Genomic DNA, 20,006 nt, shown 5'->3' with positions numbered 1-20,006 from the left:
GCCAATTTGACTGCAGTTGCTGATCTTGATAAACTAATGGTGCACATAAATAAGCATGTTACTTTTTCTTTGGCCTATCAACTTTTAAATCTAGTTGCCACAACATCGATTGGGAGATGCTTTACAGCTATGAATGTTATCAAGTAGAAATTGCGCAAGAAAATTATGAGCGATGGTCTAATTGTCTATGTGGAGAAAGATATGTCTTAAACTAGTAGTAATAATGACAAATGAGGGGTTTGATCTTTTAGAAGATGATATAAAAATGAAAGGGGGAACTCTAAAATGTGATTGGCTTCACAAGTTTCTTTTGATTGATGGTACTTATTCTAAAAATGTCAAACTATCATGACAACATTTTTTAACGTTTTGAAGAAGACGATAAGCTATGCCTGGAGCTGCAAAGTTATTTTCCTACAAGTCTATTGATAATATGTAAGAATCCATGTTCCATATTTGAAGTGGGTTGATCTTTATGCTTATCTCATGGTCACTGTTCCACGTAGAAGTTAACGTTTGCGGTTTCTGCGGTCGAAATAAATGCGCCAGCATACCCACGCTGAACGGAAACGATACAGCTTGAATACAAACTGGAATACATTGCACAACGCTGATCCACATGTGAGCAAACGGGGGAGTTTCCAGGATCATCTGAGCCTGGGCTCACAATTGGATATCCGCTGATAAGTGATATTATATTTCTATTTGTTATGTTGTTTTTGGGTTCTATACTAGTGTTGTAAGATAATTTAAATTTAGTCTCTCGAAAGAGGCTTTCACCCCGCTTCAGATATAAAGCAATCACCGAACAGAATACACAACCTTGTATGTAAATTTAGTCTTGGTACTTAGTTAATGCATATCAAATCCCCAAGGCGACTCATTGAGTGAACCCAATGGCCAAATTTCCTGGCTCCGCCCCTGATTTTCAAGATGCATGGTCATTCTTTTAAAATGTGCCAACACTTTGTAAAAATGCAGTAACACATTATTATTTTTTTGACAAAGAGTAACACTTTATTTGAAATACTGGAACATTTATTCAAAACATAAAGTGAAACAAAAAGTAACGAAGAAATAAAAAGGCTCGTGAGCGCACGACAATTGTTTGGTTCGCTCGCTTGCTTTAGTGTTGTTATCGCTCAAATGGATGAGCCTGACAGATAGCAACCCTGTCAGTAATGCTACACGTACAGGATTATACTGGTTTTTACAGGTTGACTTGAAAATAATGTAACGTGGAAGTTTGTGATTGGATTCTATTTGCCAAAGCAGACCCCACCCCCTAAAAATCAGGGGGGCAGTGTTTAGTTTGTTGGTATGTCCTCGTACGGGCCTGTAGGTACCCGTACGTTTAGCATTTTTGCAACGCTATACCTACTACGCAAGCACCCTTAGTTCCCTAGTTATTTAATCAAACACCCGCATGAAAGAGGCCCACATAGCAGCCACTGTGAAACTGCTGATAGGCTAAGCGCTGGCCCATCAACGCGACCTACTATCACCTACTCGGTCACTGGTTCCCTCTCGTTAGGGTTTTGTGCTCTCGGCGGAGACTCTATTGCCTCCGTTGAGATCCATCTCGTTCCCTCTCGTCGACCGATTATCGAGACACGGCTGGGACTCCTGATCCCTGCCGCCCCTCTCTTGGACGGCGGCTCGGTGTAGGGCAGCAAAGCAGTTTCAAAAAGCTCGACGTTCTGCAGCAACGGGCTAGGGTTTTGGCTTATGGCGGCGAAGACCGATGCCTCATCATTTGTGTCGGAGGTAGAGAGGATGATGGCGGAGCTGGGCCTGTGTGAAGATGATATCGATGATGTGGTGGTCGATGAGGGATCTATTCCTCAAGACGCAGCCAGATGGATGGCGGTAGCTAGGGTTCATATCGATAAACCCTATAGCCAAGGATGGTTTTTTGGAAACATGCGAGCAGCCTGGGATCTGGCTCAGGTGGTGAACTTCAAACCTCTGGAGGCGAATCTCTACACGCTACAATTCCAATGCCACGACGATTGGGAAAGAGTCATGCAGGAGGGCCCATGGAACTTTCGAGGACATGCTGTGGTCATTACTCTATATGATGGGGTGACTCAACCATCTCAAGTCAAGCTTGATACCTTGGATATATGGATCCAGATACATGATGTTCCTAGTCTTTATGCACATCTGGTGTCTGGCTTCCAAGGTGGGAGAAGTTCTGTTCGTTGAGACTTCCTTGCATGATTTTACCGGTAACTTTTATCGTGTTTGGGTGAAGATCAACATATATAAGCTCCTGAAGAACGCGGTGTCACTTGTGAGGGAATACAAGCGGCAGATATACAGGGTCAAGTACGAGCGGCTGCCGGATTGGTGTGCGGTATGTGGTCATCTAGGCCATACGTTTAAGGAACACGGTGACGGGATTCACCCCAAATCTGCATTGGTTTTCAAGGATCTTCGCGCCTCGTGGTCTCTGAGGCGAGGCGCAGGCCCTGGAGGAGGAAGGGGTCGCCGTGGAGGATGGCGAGGCGGACGAGGTAGAGGAAACAAAGGGCCACCAAGAGAAGATGAGGAAGGTTACGGAGAGATGCTGATCATGAGGGAGGTCTGCAACCAAGTATGGATGATATGTCTGTCGATGACCCAAGTTGAAAGAGGGTTGACAGGGAGGAATCAGGAAAAAATGCCATGGTGAAGGAAAAGCAGAAGGGGGAGCCAAATGCTTTAGCACTCGCCATTGTCCCGGTGGGTGCTGGCATGGTCAGCCCTCCCCTGATCAGAGACCCGAAACGTTCGAGGATGGAAGATGAGGAAAGGGAGAGCTCAAGCATCCCGGTGAAGAATTTGGCGGGCTCCTTTGAGGAGCGCCGTCGGGCCCAATGAGTACTTTCTGTTGGAACTGCCGCGGTGCGGGCAACACCGCGACAGTCCAAGAACTTCGTGATTTCACGAGGAAGCTTTCCCCTACCCTTTTATGTATTGTTGAAACTCAGATAGAAGGATCTAGGGTAGAGAATTTAGCTGGCACATTGGGATATGATAATGTGTATGCAGTTGATAGTGAAGGTAGAAGTGGTGGAATTTGACTCTTTTGGAACAATGAAATAAAGATTGAAATTTTAGGTTACTCTCGTTATCATCTGGACGTGTTTGTAGAGGAAGAAGGTCATGATGCTTGGAGATTGATGTGTGTATATGGCGAGGCTCAAACACACCTGAGATACCGGACTTGGGAGGTTCTAAAAAATATCAGCACATCTAGCTCTCTTCCATGGATGTGCATAGGGGATTTCAATGAGGTTTTATGCTCAAGCGAACATGCTGGGATTGGGATGAGGAGCAATGCCCAAATACAAGCTTTTAGAGATACGGTGGATATTTGCATGTTACATGACATCGCATACAAAGGCAGGCCGTGGACGTTTGAAAAGAGAGTGGTTGGAGGGACATATACCAGATGCAGACTAGATCATGCGCTGGCAAATGTACCATGGATGGCTCGTTTTGCTTCTGCTAGTCTCGAGCACCTAACGGCGGCGACATCAAATCACAACTCACTTCTTCTGGACTTTGGGCGAGGGCAGAGAAATCTACATGAACGCACATTCCGTTACGAAGCAATGTGGGAAAACATGAGGAGCTGAAGGGTTTTGTTCAGGCAGAGTGGGCGGCGCAGGGCACATGCAATAACGTCCAGGACCTGCATGAGAAGCTACAGCGGGTTTCGGCAGGGCTGACAAAGTGGAGTAAGCAGTCGTTCGGGAGCGTACGAAAGGAGATCAAAGATTTGAAAAGGATGTTGGATGAACTCCGGGGCGATCCACTCAGAGTTGCGCCCACACATGTTGAGCTAAAGACCAATGAAAGACCAATTGAACTTTATCATCGCGAGGAGATCATGTGGAGACAGTGATCAAGAATTGAATGGCTGGCCTCGGGTGACAAAAATACTAAGTTTTTCCACATGTAAGCGAGCCTACGGAGAAAGAAGAATATGATCAAAGCTTTGGAAATTCATTGGGTGTTCTGGTGGATGACCCGGCTGAGTTAAGGGCAATGGCGAATGTTTTTTTACCAAAATCTGTATACTTCAGAAGGAGTGCAAGGAATATAGCAGGTTAATGATCATGTGCCTAGAAAGGTGACTGATGCCATGAATGCAGACTTGTGTGCACCTTACACTAATGATGAGGTAAAAAAGGCGTTGTTTCAAATGTTCCCACTAAAACACCTGGACCAGATGGCTTCCCTACATTGTTCTATCAAAAGCATTGGGATATGTGAAGTGAGGATGTGACGAAGATAGTTCTAAGGATAGTTAAAGGGGAGGAAAGCCCGAAGTCTATCAATGACACCGTGTTGGTACTGATCCCCAAGGTGACTAATCCCAACCTCCTCTCTTAGTTCAGACCGATCAGTTTATGCAATGTGCTATATAATATTGCATCGAAGGTAGTTGCAAATAGACTGAAGCTTGTCTTACCAGACATTATCTCAGAGGAGCAATATGTGTTTGTGCCTTGTAGAATGATCACGGATAACATAATATGTGCCTATGAATGCTTACATTTTTTTGATAGAAAGACTGTAAGGGAACCCCCTATAGTATAACTGGTGCAACAAACCCAAATTGCAAGTACCATGCCTTGAACCTGGGTGGGTCGGAAGGCATCAGCCCCTTCCTACCACTAGGCTATGCCTTAGTCTGCTATGTATGCTTACATTTTTTTTGAAGAGAAGAAGGTCAAGAAACAACAACTTATGTGCTTTGAAGCTACATATGATGAAAACCTATGATAGGCTGGAGTGGTCTTATTTGAGGGCCATCATGGAGAAGTTGGGGTTTGCAACAAGTTGGATTGACACGGTAATGGCTATGGTTTCTTCAGTTTCTTTTTCAGTTTTGTTCAATGGATAAAGACTCGAGCGTTTTTATCCATCAAGAGGAATTCGGCAGGGAGATCCTATCTCACCTTACCTATTTTTTATTGCAGCAAAGGGCCTTTCGTGCCTCCTGGAATCCAGTTCACAGTCATCTTCACTTACATGTATTAGAGTGGCGCCAACGACTCCAGCCGTGAACCACCTTCTATTTGCAGATGACAGCCCGTGGCTTTTCAAATCTAGTGTTGAGGTTGCAGAAAGAGTTTCAAACCTACTGACCATATATTGCAGTGCCTCGGGTCAGAGAATAAATACTAGAAAATCATCAAAAAAAATCAGTAAAGGTTTCCCACAAGGTGTCAGAGACGGAGTCAAAAACATTTTGAACGTTCATAATGAGTCCCTCAATGAACGATATCTTGGAATGCCGACAGATGTGGGCCAGTCAAAGAATGGCAGGTTTATATACTTGCGTGATAGGGTTTGGGAGAAAGTGAAGGGGTGGATGCAGAAGTTGTTATCGGTGGCAGGGAAGGAAATCCTTATTAAATTAGTAGCGCAAGTTATACCAGTCTTCTCAATGGGGTGTTTCAGGCTGCCAAGGGGACTTTGTGACAATATCACATCTATTATTAGTTAGTTCTGGTGGGGAAGCAGTAGGGGTAAACGCAAACCAGCTTGGGTAGCATGGGACATGTGACGCCCTCGATTCAATCGTACACTAATCATGCACGCAAATATGTACGACCAAGATCAAGGACTCACGGGAAGATATCACAACACAACTCTAGACACAAATTAAAATAATACAAGCTTTATATTACAAGCCATGGGCCTCGAGGGCTCTAATACATAAGCTCGAATACACAAGAGTCAGCGGAAGCAACAATATCTGAGTACAAACATAAGTTAGACAAGTTTGCCTTAAGAAGGCTAGCACAAAAGCAACATCGATCGAAAAGGCAAGGCATCCTGCCTGGGAGCCTCCTAACTACTCCTGGTCATCGGCGGCCTCCACGAAGTAGTAGGTATCCTCGGGGTAGTAGTAGTCGCCGGTGGTGTCGTCTGGATCCTAGGTTCCACCATCTAGTTGCGACAACCAGAAAGAAGAAAGAAGGGGGAAAAGGGGAAGCAAAGCAACCGTGAGTACTCATCCAAAGTACTCGCAAGCAAGGATCTACACTACATATGCAACATTATCAAACGAAGGCTGTATATGTGGACTGGGCTGCAGAAATGCCAGAATAGAGAGAAGGCCTAGTCCTATCGAAGACTAGCATCTTCTGGAAACCACCATCTTGCAGCAAACAGGAGGGAGTAGAGTAGCATAAGGTAAAGTAGTAGTAGTGTTATCAACCTCGGCCAGAGATCCTTTCTCGACTCCCTGCGAGAAAGCAATCCCAGAGCCATACTATCCAATTGTCATCACAATCCAATTCTCATCACAAGTATCCAGTTCTAGTTGTATCGATCGGGATACAACTCCAAGTGTCTGTTACCGTAGGACAGGCTATGCATAGATTAGTTCTTCCCTGCAGGGGTGCACCAACTTACCCACCATGCTCGCTTAACTCCGGCCGGACACACTTTCCTGGGTCATGCCCGGCCTCGGCCAAACAATACGCCGCAACCCGGCCTAGGCTTAATAGAGAGGCCAGCACGCCGGATTAAACCTATGACCCCAGGGGTCATGGGCCATCTCCCCGGGAACTCCTGCACGTTGCGTGGGCGGCCGGTGAGCAGACCAAGCTACCTCCTTCAACAAGGCAGGCGCTTACGCAGTCCAACCCGGCGCGCGCCGCTCAGTCGCTGACGTCTATTAAGCTTCGGCTGATGTATACGACGCAGAACGCCCATACTATGCCCACGTGATGGTTAGTGCTATCAGGCCAGAGGCCCCTCGGATCAAATATCCAAATCGTAGTGGATTAGGAACGCGCGGTAACAAGCAGAGACTCACGAAAGATGTGACCCCGTTGCCCCGTCTCGAGGACTTGCGGCAAGGGCTAAGAATGCCCGGCCACGCCTCGTAATTACCTCACGGGCACCTTCCAGGTCAACCCGACTTCTTATCACTCGCAATTATGCTTGCGCGGGCACCCCTCAGGGTCGACCCGTCTTTAGTAACATGGTTCAGTGTAAAGTCATAGTAACCATAGTAACTGTGTGTCTAAACATCAAGGGGAAAACCCGAGGAATCACCCCCGGTGAATTTCACTCGATGTAATCATCAAGGTGAACTTAAGAGGAATCACCCCCGAGGTTCACACTTGAGGGGTTGCACGACAGAGTCGTATCGGAAGTGGTTAAGGTGGAATCACCCTCGATGACCACGACCGAATAGCTACACTACAGGGTTAACATCAGAAGTGTTGTAGAGGTCTCACCCTCGGCACTCGATAGTAACCCAGCAGTGTCGAGCAACTAAGGGGAAAGTGATGTGCGGTGCCGGGGCCTGGTCTTCGATCACGTTGATCGGGTCTTCAATGATGAAGCAGGGGCAACAAGGACAATGTGGGGGTCACTGATGGGTCACTAACAAACCTATACTAAGCAGTTTAGGATAAGCAGGTAAGGTACAACCGCAGATACAAAAGCAGGCTATGCATCAGAATAGGAGCAATCAATAATAGTAGCAAAATCTAATGCAAGCATGAGAGAATGGAATGGGCGATATTGGGATGATCAAAGGGGGGCTTGCCTGGTTGCTCTGGCAAGGAGGGGTCGTCATCGACGTAGTCGATCACAGGGGCAGCATCGGTCTTGGGGTCTACCGGAGAGAAGAAGGGGAAGAAACAGTAAATATAAAGCAAACATAGCATCACAAAGCGTAACATGGCAATATTCTGCGCCGGGTGTGACCTAACGCATGGCTACACGATATAGGTGAAGGGGGAATTCAACCGTGAATGTATTCCCGGTTCCGGACCTGTGTCAGACAGATGACCGGAGGGGGGATGTTTCATGTTCAGCATGCTAGAGGCATGTGACAGATGAACGGACCGCATATTCGGATTCGTTGGATTTTTCTGAGCAACTTTCATATAGAAAACATTTTCATCTGATATACGGTTTAATTTCTATGAATTTTCAAAGTTTTAAACATTTTTTGAAATTAAATAAATTAACAAAAAGGTTTATTGCGTCAGCATGACATCACAGCGACATCAGCAGTTAGCAGGGCGGCTGACCAAGTCAAACCTGGCCTGTGGGTCCAATGGGACCCACATGTCAGCCCCTGATAGCCTAACAGTGTATTAAACTAACTAATCTAGGTTAATTAGCTACTGGACCCCACCTGTCATAGCCTAATTGGCTAAACTAATTAGTTTTAATTATTAAAACATTTTAATTAGAGGATTAAACGGTGGGGCCCGCACGTCAGCGTCACAGGGACGCCTAGTCAGCAAGTTGACTGGGTCAACGGTTAGCGGGACCCAGTGGCAGTGGCTTAGCGGTGTAGTCCACGGTTGCCGCGTTAGCGCCACGTCGGACGGCGACCGGAGTCGCGCCGACGACCATTCCCGTGGCGGAAGTCCGCCAGAGATGGCCGGAAAACGGCTACAAGGCACGGTTCGCCGCGTTTTCGGTCACGTTCAAGAGCTGGCGTCGGCGCGCATCGCCAGGTGCCACCGGTTGGCCTCGGGGAGGCTCGATACGACGACGACGAGCACCTTAGCGGCCGCCGGAGTTCGGCCATAGGCGGGATGAGCGACAGAGGCCACGGGGATGGGATCTAGCGGCACGAGCGGCCGCGGTGAGGGGACCTGAGCACGTTCCCGTGCTCGGGCCAGCCTAACAGCGACTACAACATCAACGGCGAGCTATGCGGCGGAGCTAGGTTCGGGCGGCGATGGCAGAGGCTGCCATGGCGCGAGGAAGAGCACGGGGAGAGAGGGATAGGGAGGAGGAGCTCACTGGGCGCCTGTAGTTGTGCTCAGTGGGCTCGGCGCAGGCGCGAGGTGGCCGAATTCGACGCCGACATTCGTCGGAGCAGAGGAGGAAGAAGAGGTCGCCGCGCTTGCTGTGGGGGCTCCTGGCTTGGTCCGGTGGTCGAGGAAGACGTCGTGGGGCACGACGGTGCTCGGGGACTCATCGGAGAGGGCCGGGGACAGCGGTGGCCGCGGGATCAACCGACGCACGGCGACGGTGGCGCTCGGGAGGAGTGAGCGCGTGAGGGAGAGGGGAAAGGTGGATCTGGGGGAGGAGAGGCGCAAGTGGGAGTGGGGAGCTGACGAGGCCAGGAGGCTCGGCCTTATCCCCTCGGCGCGAGAAGCGGGGTGGCGAGGCGGTCGGGCGGCGACCGCGCGGGCGCGCGCCTCGGTCGAGTGAACAGGGGAAGGGGATGACCGCGGGGAGGAGTGGGCTGGCTGTGCACTGTAGCAATGGGCTACAAGTGCACAGTAGTAGCTAGGCCCTTTTCTATTTCCTTTTTTTATTTACAGAGAGAGAAAGGGAATTATTTGGCCAACTATTTCACTTAGCAAAAATTTGGGAGGTGTCCCATTAAATCCCTGGTGATCATAGACAGTGCCACAATTATTTTGGAGACCAGAAGAATTCGTTTGGTATTTAAAAAAAATAGGATAGCATTTAAAAATGCTGAATTGGTGCTGTTATAATTGCTAATGTTCATCTTTGCACCAAAGTGATGTTGTGTTCCTTAACAAATAATTGTTATGGAATTTTTGACAGATGATGAACATTTTTCCGGCAACTTTTGATCAACTTCAAACTTCACTTGAATTTGAATTGACTGGAATTTCAACTGGGATATTGGACAAAGGTGATTAAGCACTGTTTGGGTAAATGATTAGCTTAATCACAGAGGGTTACTGTAGCATGACACTGGGGGTGTTACAGAACATCATGACCAAACCAAAGCATATGGGAGGAATGGGGTTTAGGGATTTGGAGCTTTTTAATTTAGCTTTGCTCTCGAGACAGGCCTGGAAGTTATTGAATGAGACCGAATCACTGAGTGCAAGGTTGTTGAAGGTTGTTTATTATCCGGATGTATCACTACTTCATGCGGAGTAGGGGTCGCACCCGTCTCAGATTTGGCGAGCGATCTTAGATGGAAGAGATGTGTTCGCTCAAGGTGTGATTAGAAGAATTGGTGATGGAGCCTCTACCGGGATCTAGGACCATAACTGGATCCCACGAGCAAGCTTCAAGAGACCGATTGCATCATTGGTTACAACCCCGCCTCATATGGTTTCTGATCTTATTGAGACGACCACGGTTTCTTGGCGAGAGGAGCTGATCCGAACAGTATTCACTGAGTTTGATGTGGAAGCAATATTGAAAAATACCTATATGCACACGACGAATCGGTGACTTCTGGTCCTGGGGTGAAGAACCTCGTGGAAATTTTTCAGTCAGGTCTGCATACCGCATGCTGGTTCGAACTAAGTATGATAGAGAGGGCTGGCTTGAAGAACGAGAGACACCGTCTTCGAGTGAGGGGGATAGCAAGGAATGTAGAGCCATCTGGAAGGTTGAGGTACCAAGAAAAATCAAGGTTTTTCTGTGGTGACTTGCTCGACACTCGATACCATCGGGTAATGTTTTACACAGGAGGAACATGGCAACGACGGGGGCATGCAGGTTGTGCGGGTCACCCGACTCTTGGAGACATGCGTTGCTGAACTGTCCGATGTCGCGCTGCACTTGGGCGCTTTCTTCGGAGGCCATTTTGTATCAGCTGAGCTTTCAACAACAAGAGTGCCCCAAAGCGTGGTTATTTGCGATGATGGGAGCGCTAAAACCTGATGATTTTGTTAGGTTTTCGGTCTCACTCTGGGCCATGTGGGGAGCAAGAAGGGAAGCATTGTATGAAGGCATGTTCAAGTCACCCCAGACGACACACGGGTTCATAAATTCTTATATATCTGATTTTCAGGTCATAGCCCCAATGATAGCAGGATTAGGGGGTGGAACCATGCAACACCCGACCTGGATCGCTCCTCATGAAGGTTTTGCGAAGCTGGACGTGGATGCAGCCGTGGGTCGTGGGAGCCAATTTGGAGCTGTGGCGGCAGTATGTAGGGACCAAGATGGCAATTTTCTTGGGGCATCGACTTTTATCTTCAAATATATTAAAGACCCTGCTACACTAGAAGCATTGGCAGTAAGAGAATGCCTTGATCTTGCAGCAGATTTAAACATATCAAAGGTACATGCTGCTACAGATTGAAAGGGTGTGGCAAATGAGATTGGCAGGAACAGCACATCGGCATATGGACCAGTGGTCAGAGAGATTGAGTTACAAACATCCTCTTTTATTTCTTGTAACGTAGTTCATCAGTCTAGGAGCTCAAATTTTGATGCTCACAACTTAGCAAAGCATGCTTTAATTCTGAGTGTTGGCCGTCATGATTGGTTAGGCCAGCGCGAAGGCATTTTATTCATCCCTGTAAATATTGTGACGACGTAATAAAGCTTTGCGAGGTTGCCTCAAAAAAAAAACTGCTCGGTCACTGCCTGCCCTGCTTCATTCGTTCGGTCAACCATTGACTACTTGATAAGGTGACCGTTAACTTCTTGGGGGGAATCATTTCTCGTGGAATTGATTTTTTTACGAGTATTTTTTCAGATATATAAAAAATTTACATATTTGAAAAAAAATTGCTAATTAGAAAAAAACATGATTTTGATTTTTTTTCATAAATTTGAAAAAAAATTTGCGAATTTGAAAACGTTCATGAATTTGAGAATGTTCACAAATTTTAATCCAAAAAATCATGAATTTGAGTAATGTTTGTAAAATTTGAAAAAAAGGTTCATTAATTTGAAAAAAATTCATGAATTCAAAAAGAATAAGATTAAATAAATATAAAATTTGACTTTTTTTGCTTATTAGAAAAAATTGGAAAATTGGAAAACAAATGGTGAGTTAATAAAAAGAAGAGGAAGAAGAAAATTGAACAAAAAAAATCAAAAGCTTCCCAAAACTGAGGCGACTATTCATCGCATTAAGCGAGACCGATGATTCTCTCGCGTAGAGCGAGAACAGTATCGGCCGCCCATATAACGCCCAGATACTTTAAAAATCAGGAAGAAGGAAGAAATGGGGACACCGAGGGATGGAACCATGGTCTCCCGGCTGCCCACGCGCGCTAGTAACCACTCGGCTCATCATGGTTTCGTGATTACCTAGTCGGGTGTGGCCTACATTAGGCGAATCGAGCTGCTTTTTTTTACTATTTTTTCAGAATTCTACCTTTCCTGTTTTCATACCATTTTATCGGTTTACGTCCTTTCTTACGCGGTTTTTTTAAATTCTTGATTAACATTATTATATATGTGATAATAAAATCATCATTTTTGTAATACATGATCAACAATTTTTTTATACACGTTCAACATTTTCTGAATGCTTGATTAACATTTTCAAATACTTGTTCAACATTTTCTGAATGCTTAATTAACACATTTTTCAAATACTTGTTCAGTATTTTTCAAATATTGGTTCGAAATTTTCCAAATGCTTGCTTAACATTTTTTGAAATATTTGTTCACCATTTTTTCAAATATTTTTTCAACATTACTCGAATGCTTGATTCACATTTTTCAAATACTCGATGAATATTTTTCAAATAATATGTATAGTGTTTTTTGTAATATATATATATATTTAGAATATTTTAAGTATAAATAAAAGTACAAAAATAAAGTAGAAAAACACAGGAAACAGAAAAAACAGAAAAATAGGCTGTGGCATCTCGCCCGAATGGGCTGGCCCACCTCGCTTCGCCCTTCAGTAAGTCGTGCCCTTCCAAAACTATTCATAAGCTACCGAAAAACTAGAAGTGGGTCGCTTTATGGGCCGGCCTAGTTAAATCGCGGGGTGTGCACCGTGTACCATTTGCGCGGACGCCATAAGTGCCGGTATATTCCGGCCAGGCCTACCAGACATAATTTTGAAGGAGACTTGTTAATTAAGAAGGCTCAACGGTTCAACACAAAGGCCTCAAGCTACGCATACACCCACATCTTGTGAAACCGCTTATACTTAGCTTGTTGCTCTATTGTGATGTTGTTTTGCATTGAGATAGTTTGTATATGTGGCAACCCAAACCAGAATATACAATAGTAAGCTTTTGCAAAACAAAACAAACACAACTATTGATCTAGTTTTGGGTAGGCATGAAATCGTTCTCAAGATGACCTCAAACGGGAAGCACTCAACATGAAAGTTGTGCTTTTGATCGAAACGAACAACTTTGCTTTTTTGGCCATATGTAACTTCTATAGTCAAAACAATGTGCTGTAGAAAAATGCCTCGGAGCCTCCAGGATTAACAAAAATATTGAGATGATGTGTGTAAAAAATTGCCTTGAGCCTCCATGGGACCTCTCGGCTTAACACCAAATTACAACATTTTGCATGAAAAATTTCTAAGTCGAACTCAATGACTATAATAATGACTTTATTGTAGTTTGATGAGTACATTTTTAGACTAAATTACCTGGCCCGCCATAGAACGTATGCATACCATACTTATCAAAGTCATAGACAGCAACTGTATATTTCGTGGAATCACTACTGACTACAAGGGCTTTGTTCACATTTAGAATATCAAGGTGGCCGTTCTCATTAACAATTTGGATGCCTTTTACAAAAGCTGCCTTTCCATAACCTTCAGTGGCAAAATGCCCACTACCCATTTGTGGAGAATCTGATGAAGCCGTCGGGCCCGCAACATAGCCACCCCATAATGTGAAATTACCTTTGTCCTTAAGGTATATGAATAGTGAATTTGGCTATTATCCAATGGGTGTATTGTCTTCACCATATGTTACCCACCAGTTCTTTGTCATTAAGTCCTAAAATAATTCAAGACACATAATGAAAGACTATTAATGCATACAAGGCTATTATGCTAAATATTATAGCATGCATTTGTTTCTATTCCTCTAAAGATATATATCATCTTATAACATGGGTTTCTAATCAATAAAATATATATGTTAATAGTTGAAATTATTTCTAGATTCTTTTTTATGGTATGATAATCTAGGAGTTTAGCTTTAAGCCATCATATTTCTGATTTATCAAATTTGTGTCAAAAGATAATATGCAGGTGTAAGACGATAGGAAGCATATCAATAATGATTATGTTAAGTAACTCAATCGATATCATAGTGAACTACCTATATCGCCTATGCTCATAATACAACCCTCATGAGAAACTAAATTTAGAAAAATAAGAGTGTACCTTGTAAATAAGGACCGTAATCACATATTGTTTTCCATTATAGACTGAAACAGGTTGTAATCTTCCTCCAAGAACAAAGTTGTGGTTTACTTGCACAAAACCAGGGCATGTGTGATCATAGCATGACTTGCTTTGTCCGCCTTCTTCACCCTAGCACCCATGTTTGCTTAAGGATCAATAAAAACTATATATTTGCAATTTTTCATTATAATATATCCATAGTTGATAATAGAATGTGTGTCAAAAAATATCACTGATTACCCAAGAAACATGAAACCTTGCCGAGCTATCACCAGCCAAGTTTGGAGCTACCGAATATCCAACAACTATACTATCAAGGCCATTTGGTCCGAAGTTATCAATTTGAATACTTGTTGCACTGAGATCTTTACTAGATTTCTTCACCTTTGGCTCATAAACATTTATTATAGCTCTCGCCCCATATACATCACCATAATATTTGATTCCTGCCACCTACAAGCGAAAATAGTTAACACGAGTTAGTGTAATAATTAAATTTAACCAACACATTACATCTTTATGTTGCAAGATGAGAGTAAAATGGAACATAGGTAAAACACTTCAGGAAGTGGTGGAGAAACATGGTAAAACAAATGAAATGCCTTCAGATACCACTAAAAGAACGTCAACACATGACATATTATGTTGTTGAATGGAAAATGGAAAATGTATTGTTCAATTTTTAAATAAAGATGTCATTTCTATATTCTAAGCATTCATCTTACTGAGTGGATTGCTCCGTTTATAAATTGAGTTACTCACATGCATATATTTTATCTTACAACCCTCACTAAAAGATTAAATGTCAGCACTCAAAGATGCCTCTACACTAGAATAATCTTTTAGAATTTTAGTTTGTATATGTTGCCTTGTATTTAGTTAGCTATGTTTACATTTCATTATGTGTGCAATAGCTACGTGCTAGTTTCGTATTTAATGAACCTATGATAACGAGATTGTTTTGAAAATGAAATATTAGAAAATCCACCTCTTGTTGATTATCCTTGCTAATCACTCCATTAATATAGAGTTGTCCTGCTATATGCTCCATTCTACTGTTACGTAGTATTGGAACTGTTCCTCTTGGGCATTCAACGATAGGCGGATGTGCTTCAAATACATCATGTAGGAACGGAGATGTGATATTTAGTCCATTCGGAAAGGAGCTTGGTTCCATCTATTTGACAAGAAAACCTTGATCACCTTATAGTCAATGTAAGGAGCCAATATAAATTATGATTCTCAAAACTAAAAGTGAGTAGCAGAAGAAACCATATGAAAAATTATAATTCAAAGCATTGTATTATCATGAAAATCATGACCGATTCCCATAATTTTCTTCATGCCTAGCATTCATGTATATGAGAAAAAATACAATCATTATGTCCCCGAACATCAATCTACATTAGTTTGAGACAAAACATAATTGTAAACCATATATTTATGAAAGTAATTTACCTGAATTTTGTGGTCTTTCAATAATGGGTGGTTAAAAGCTGGTTGAAGATTCACATCAACGCAGTCAACGACATCTCCTCCTTCCATCTAGTTGGAACCATCTATTTGTTAGCCTCCAAAAATGATACTAAATATATAGAGTAAGATGAATACCTCTTACAAGAATAGTTTTATTATTTTTTTGGATCTTGCTAGTATTTACCCATATTTCTGTAGCACTGACATCTTTTCCTCTGGTGACTAGAACAAGATATGCCAAGAGAAGAGTGACCCTAAAAGCTTGACAATCTTTCATCATGTAAACCTTCAATGGTCAATATTTTATAATGCGTAAAACATACATATATATATATATAAGCTTCCGATCCTATCACAATTTTAATAATTACAATTCACGCAATGCATTTTTTGACCTAAGAATCAGATTTGATATATGCACATAAATGCATATTATTAACTTACAAAAGATATGGTACATATTTCATTGTCTCGTTCTCATTAATTACATAGATTTCAATGTGTTAATGTTGTATAAAATATGTCAATCATTTAATGCACAAGAAAATCTTCATAATTGCAACAAATTCATTGGGAGAAATCATACTAATGGGATTGATTTACTTATACTCTACTCCATCCATTCCTAGATATAAATCAAAATGTTATCCCTAATTAAATGGTGACAAGGATATGGTACCTAGACTCTACCAACCAAACGGAGAAGGAGCTCCATTTCTTGTTGGCCAGGCCAGATCAACAGGGCAAGCCCACCTAATTCGGCCCGAGTTATGTAACTCTACATCGATCAATATACAAAGTGGGCTAGGGAAGGGTCAACCCTAAAAGCTTGACATTCTTTCATCATGTAAACCTTGAATGGTTAATATTCTATAATGCATAAACATCCATATATATATATATATATATATATATATATATATATATATATATATATATATATATATATAAGCTTCCGGTCCTACCACAATTTTAATAATTGGGAGAATTAATTTCGTGCCCTTAGTTGTGTCCTCCGCTGCAGTTTTGCCCCTAATTTCAAAAAACCCTTGGTTTTGCCCAAGTGCGTTTCGCCTCCTTATGCTTTTTCCCTTCCGCCCCAATTCCATCCAGTCAAAGGGGTTTGACCGTTAGTCAGACATTTTTCTGGACAATTTTACCCTTCCCCTCTCTCTCTGTGCATCCTTTCTCTGCGTGCCCTCCTCTCTCTCTCTCTCTCTCTCTCTACGTGCAATAGGAGGTCACCGCCGACCTGGTAATTTTCAGCGATCGGCCGTTTCAAGTGCCACCGCAAGCAGCCATGCCAGATCCGTCAATCCCACATGTGGATCTGCGCGGCCTCGTCCATCTGGCCTCGCATGTTGACCTCTGGCGCCGCCCCGTTCCCTGCGCACGTTCGTGCGCCCGGTCTGTGTGTGGGGGGGGGGGAGGGGGGTGCCGCCATGCCCAGTATGGCCGCAACCCATGGCGCTACCGGCAACAAGCAGCAGAACCTCGTTGCCCTTCTCCTTCCTTTTCTCACTCGTTTTCTTCGTGTCTGAGTGTGCGTTTGTTCTCCCATAGGTTCAAGCCACCATGGACATAGCGCCCTGAGCACGGGACGAGCATATCCTACCCATCTGCCCCGCCGCTGGTTGCTAGTGCCTTCCCGACCTCCATCCCGACCGGATCCGATCCAGCCCAAGTCTCCTATAGACGGATCCGCCGTCTTCGCCGCGCCCACATACCCCGCGCCGATCCCGGCCTCCCCATGCGTCGCGCTGCCTCCCCCTTGCAGCTTCACCTCATCCATTGCCCCCTCGTGCCCTCTGGCCCAGATCGCCCAAGTCGTCGGCCTCCCCGCCTTTCTGCTGGACCACCGCTTGCTGACGCTACTATCACTTGCCCGGTGACAGAGGGAGAAAGAAAGGAGAGAGAGAGAGAGTGATTTTTCTATCTTGCTTTTTTCTATGTGCTTGGGACCCACCTGTAAGTGTCATGTTTTTGTCTCTCTTTTTTTACTAGAGTTCTAAAGAGGGGCAAAATTGTCTAGAAAAATGTCTGACTAACGGTCAAACCCCTTTGACTGGACGGAATTGGGACGGAAGGGCAAAAGCATAAGGGGGCCAGAAGCACTTGGGCAAGACCAAGGGTTTTTCAAAATTAGGGGCAAACCGGCCGAGTGGGACGCAACTAAGGGCATAAAATTATTTATCCCATAATATTAATAATTATCATTCATGTGATGAATTTTTTTATCTAAGAATCTGAATTGATATATGTACATAAATGCATATTATTAACTTACAAAACATATGGTACATATTTCATTGTCTCCTTCTCATTAATTATATAGATTTCAATGTGTTAATGTCGTACTCCCTCCGTTCGGAATTACTTGTCTCGAAAATGGATGTATTTAGAACTAAAATACGTCTAGATACATTCATTTCTGCGACAAGTAATTCCGAACGGAGGGAGTATAAAATATGTCAATCATTTACTGCACAAGAAAATCTTCATAATTGCCACAAATTCATTGGGAGAAATCATACCAATGGGATTGATTTACTTATACTCTACTCCATCATTCCTAGATATAAATCAAATGTTATCCCTAAATAAATGTTGACAAGGATATGGTATCTAGATTCTACCAACCAAAAGGAGAAGGAGCCCCATTTCTTGTTGGGCAATGCCAGATCAATAGGGCAAGCCCACCTAATACGGCCCGAGTTATGTAACTCTACATCGATCAATGTACAAAGTGGGCTAGGGAAGGGTCAACCCTAAAAGCTTGACATTTTTTCATCATGTAAACCTTGAATGGTCAATATTTTATAATGCGTAAAACATCCATATATGTAAGCTTCCGATCCTATCACAATTTTAATAATTGGGATAATTAATTTGGTACTTTAGTTGTGTCCTCCTTCGCAGTTTTGCCCCTAATTTCAAAAAACCCTTGGTCTTGCCCAAGTGCGTTTGGCCTCCTTATCATTTTGCCCTTCCGTCCGGTCAAAGCGGTTTGATAGTTAGTCAGACATTTTTCTGGACAATTTTACCCTTCCCCTCTCTCTCTGTGCATCCTCTCTCTGCAGGTAATAGGAGGTCGCCTCCGACCAGGTAATTCTCAGCCACTGGCCATTTCGAGCGCCACCGCGAGCAACCGTGCCAGATTCGTCGATCCCACATCTGGATCTGCGCTACCTCGTCCATCCGGCCTCGCACGTTGACCTCCGGCGCCGCTCCGTTCCCCGCACACGTTCGTGCGCCCGGTCCGTGGGGGGTGTGCCCCGCCATGCCCAGTGTGGCCGTAGCCCATGGCGTTGCGGCAACAAGTAGCAGGACCTCGCCCCCTTCTCCTTCCTTTTCTCACTCGATTTCTTCATGTCTGAGTGTGCGTCCGTTCTCCCGCAGGTTCAAGCCACCATGGCCATAGCGCCCTTAGCCCGATACGAGCATATCCTGCTCATCTGCCCCGCCGCTGGTTGCTAGTGCCTTCCCGACCCCCATCCCGACCGGATTCGGTCCAGCCAAAGTCTCCTGCAGACGGATCCGCCGTCTTCGCTGCGCCCGCATACCCTGCGCCGATCCCGGCCTCCCCTGTGTCGCGGCGCCGCCCCCTTGCAGCGTTGACCACGTCCACCGCCCCCTCGTGCCCTCTGGCCTAGCTCGCCCAAGTCGCGGGCCTCCCCGCCTTTCCGGTGGACCAACGCACACCGGCGCTGCTGTCACTTGCCCGACGACAGAGAGAGCAAGAAAGGAGAGAGAGAGCGTGATTTTTCTATCTTGCTTTTTTTATGTGCTTGGGACCCACTTGTAAGTGTCATGTTTTTGTCTCTTTTATTACTAGAGTTGTAAAGAGGGCCAAAATTGTCCAGAAAAATGTCTAACTAACGGTCAAACCCCTTTGACCGGACGAAATTGGGACAAAAGGGTAAAAGCATAAGGGGGCTAGACGCACTTGGGCAAGACCAAGGGTTTTTTGAAATTAGGGGCAAACCTAAGGGCATAAAATAATTTATTCCTTAATAATTATCATTCATGTAATGAATTTTTTGATCTAAGAATCTGAATTGATACATGTACATAAATGCATATTATTAACTTAGAAAAAATATGGTACATGTTTCATTGTCTCCTTCTCATTAATTACATAGATTTCAAGGTGTTAATGTCGTGTAAAATTTGGTAATCATTTAGTGGACAAGAAAATCTTCATAATTGCAATAAATTCATTGGAAGAAATCATACTAATGGGATTGATTTACTTATACTCTACTCCATCCATTCCTAGATATAAATCAAAATTTTATCCTAAATAAATGGTGACAACGATATGGTATCGACTCTACCAACCAAAAGGAGGAGTCCCATTTCTTGTTGGGCGAAGCCAGATCAACATCGCAAGTCCACCTAATTTGGCCCAAGTTATGTA

General features: G+C 44.0%; 1 protein-coding gene across 1 annotated transcript; it reads right to left on the bottom strand.

Annotated features, from left to right (window-relative positions):
• Window positions 1-13,325: 13,325 nt before the first annotated feature.
• LOC123138868 (uncharacterized) lies at window positions 13,326-17,378 on the bottom strand. Its single transcript, XM_044558722.1, is given in 7 exon segments — window positions 13,326-13,697; window positions 14,090-14,229; window positions 14,344-14,563; window positions 15,099-15,287; window positions 15,569-15,655; window positions 15,729-15,840; window positions 17,314-17,378. Coding segments are annotated over 7 exon segments (1,185 nt in total).
• Between the last annotated feature and the right edge of the window lie 2,628 nt (window positions 17,379-20,006).

Source organism: Triticum aestivum, chromosome 6B (assembly GCF_018294505.1).
Source record: "Triticum aestivum cultivar Chinese Spring chromosome 6B, IWGSC CS RefSeq v2.1, whole genome shotgun sequence".
Lineage (NCBI taxonomy): Eukaryota > Viridiplantae > Streptophyta > Magnoliopsida > Poales > Poaceae > Triticum > Triticum aestivum.
This window is presented reverse-complemented; position numbering and strand designations above follow the sequence as displayed.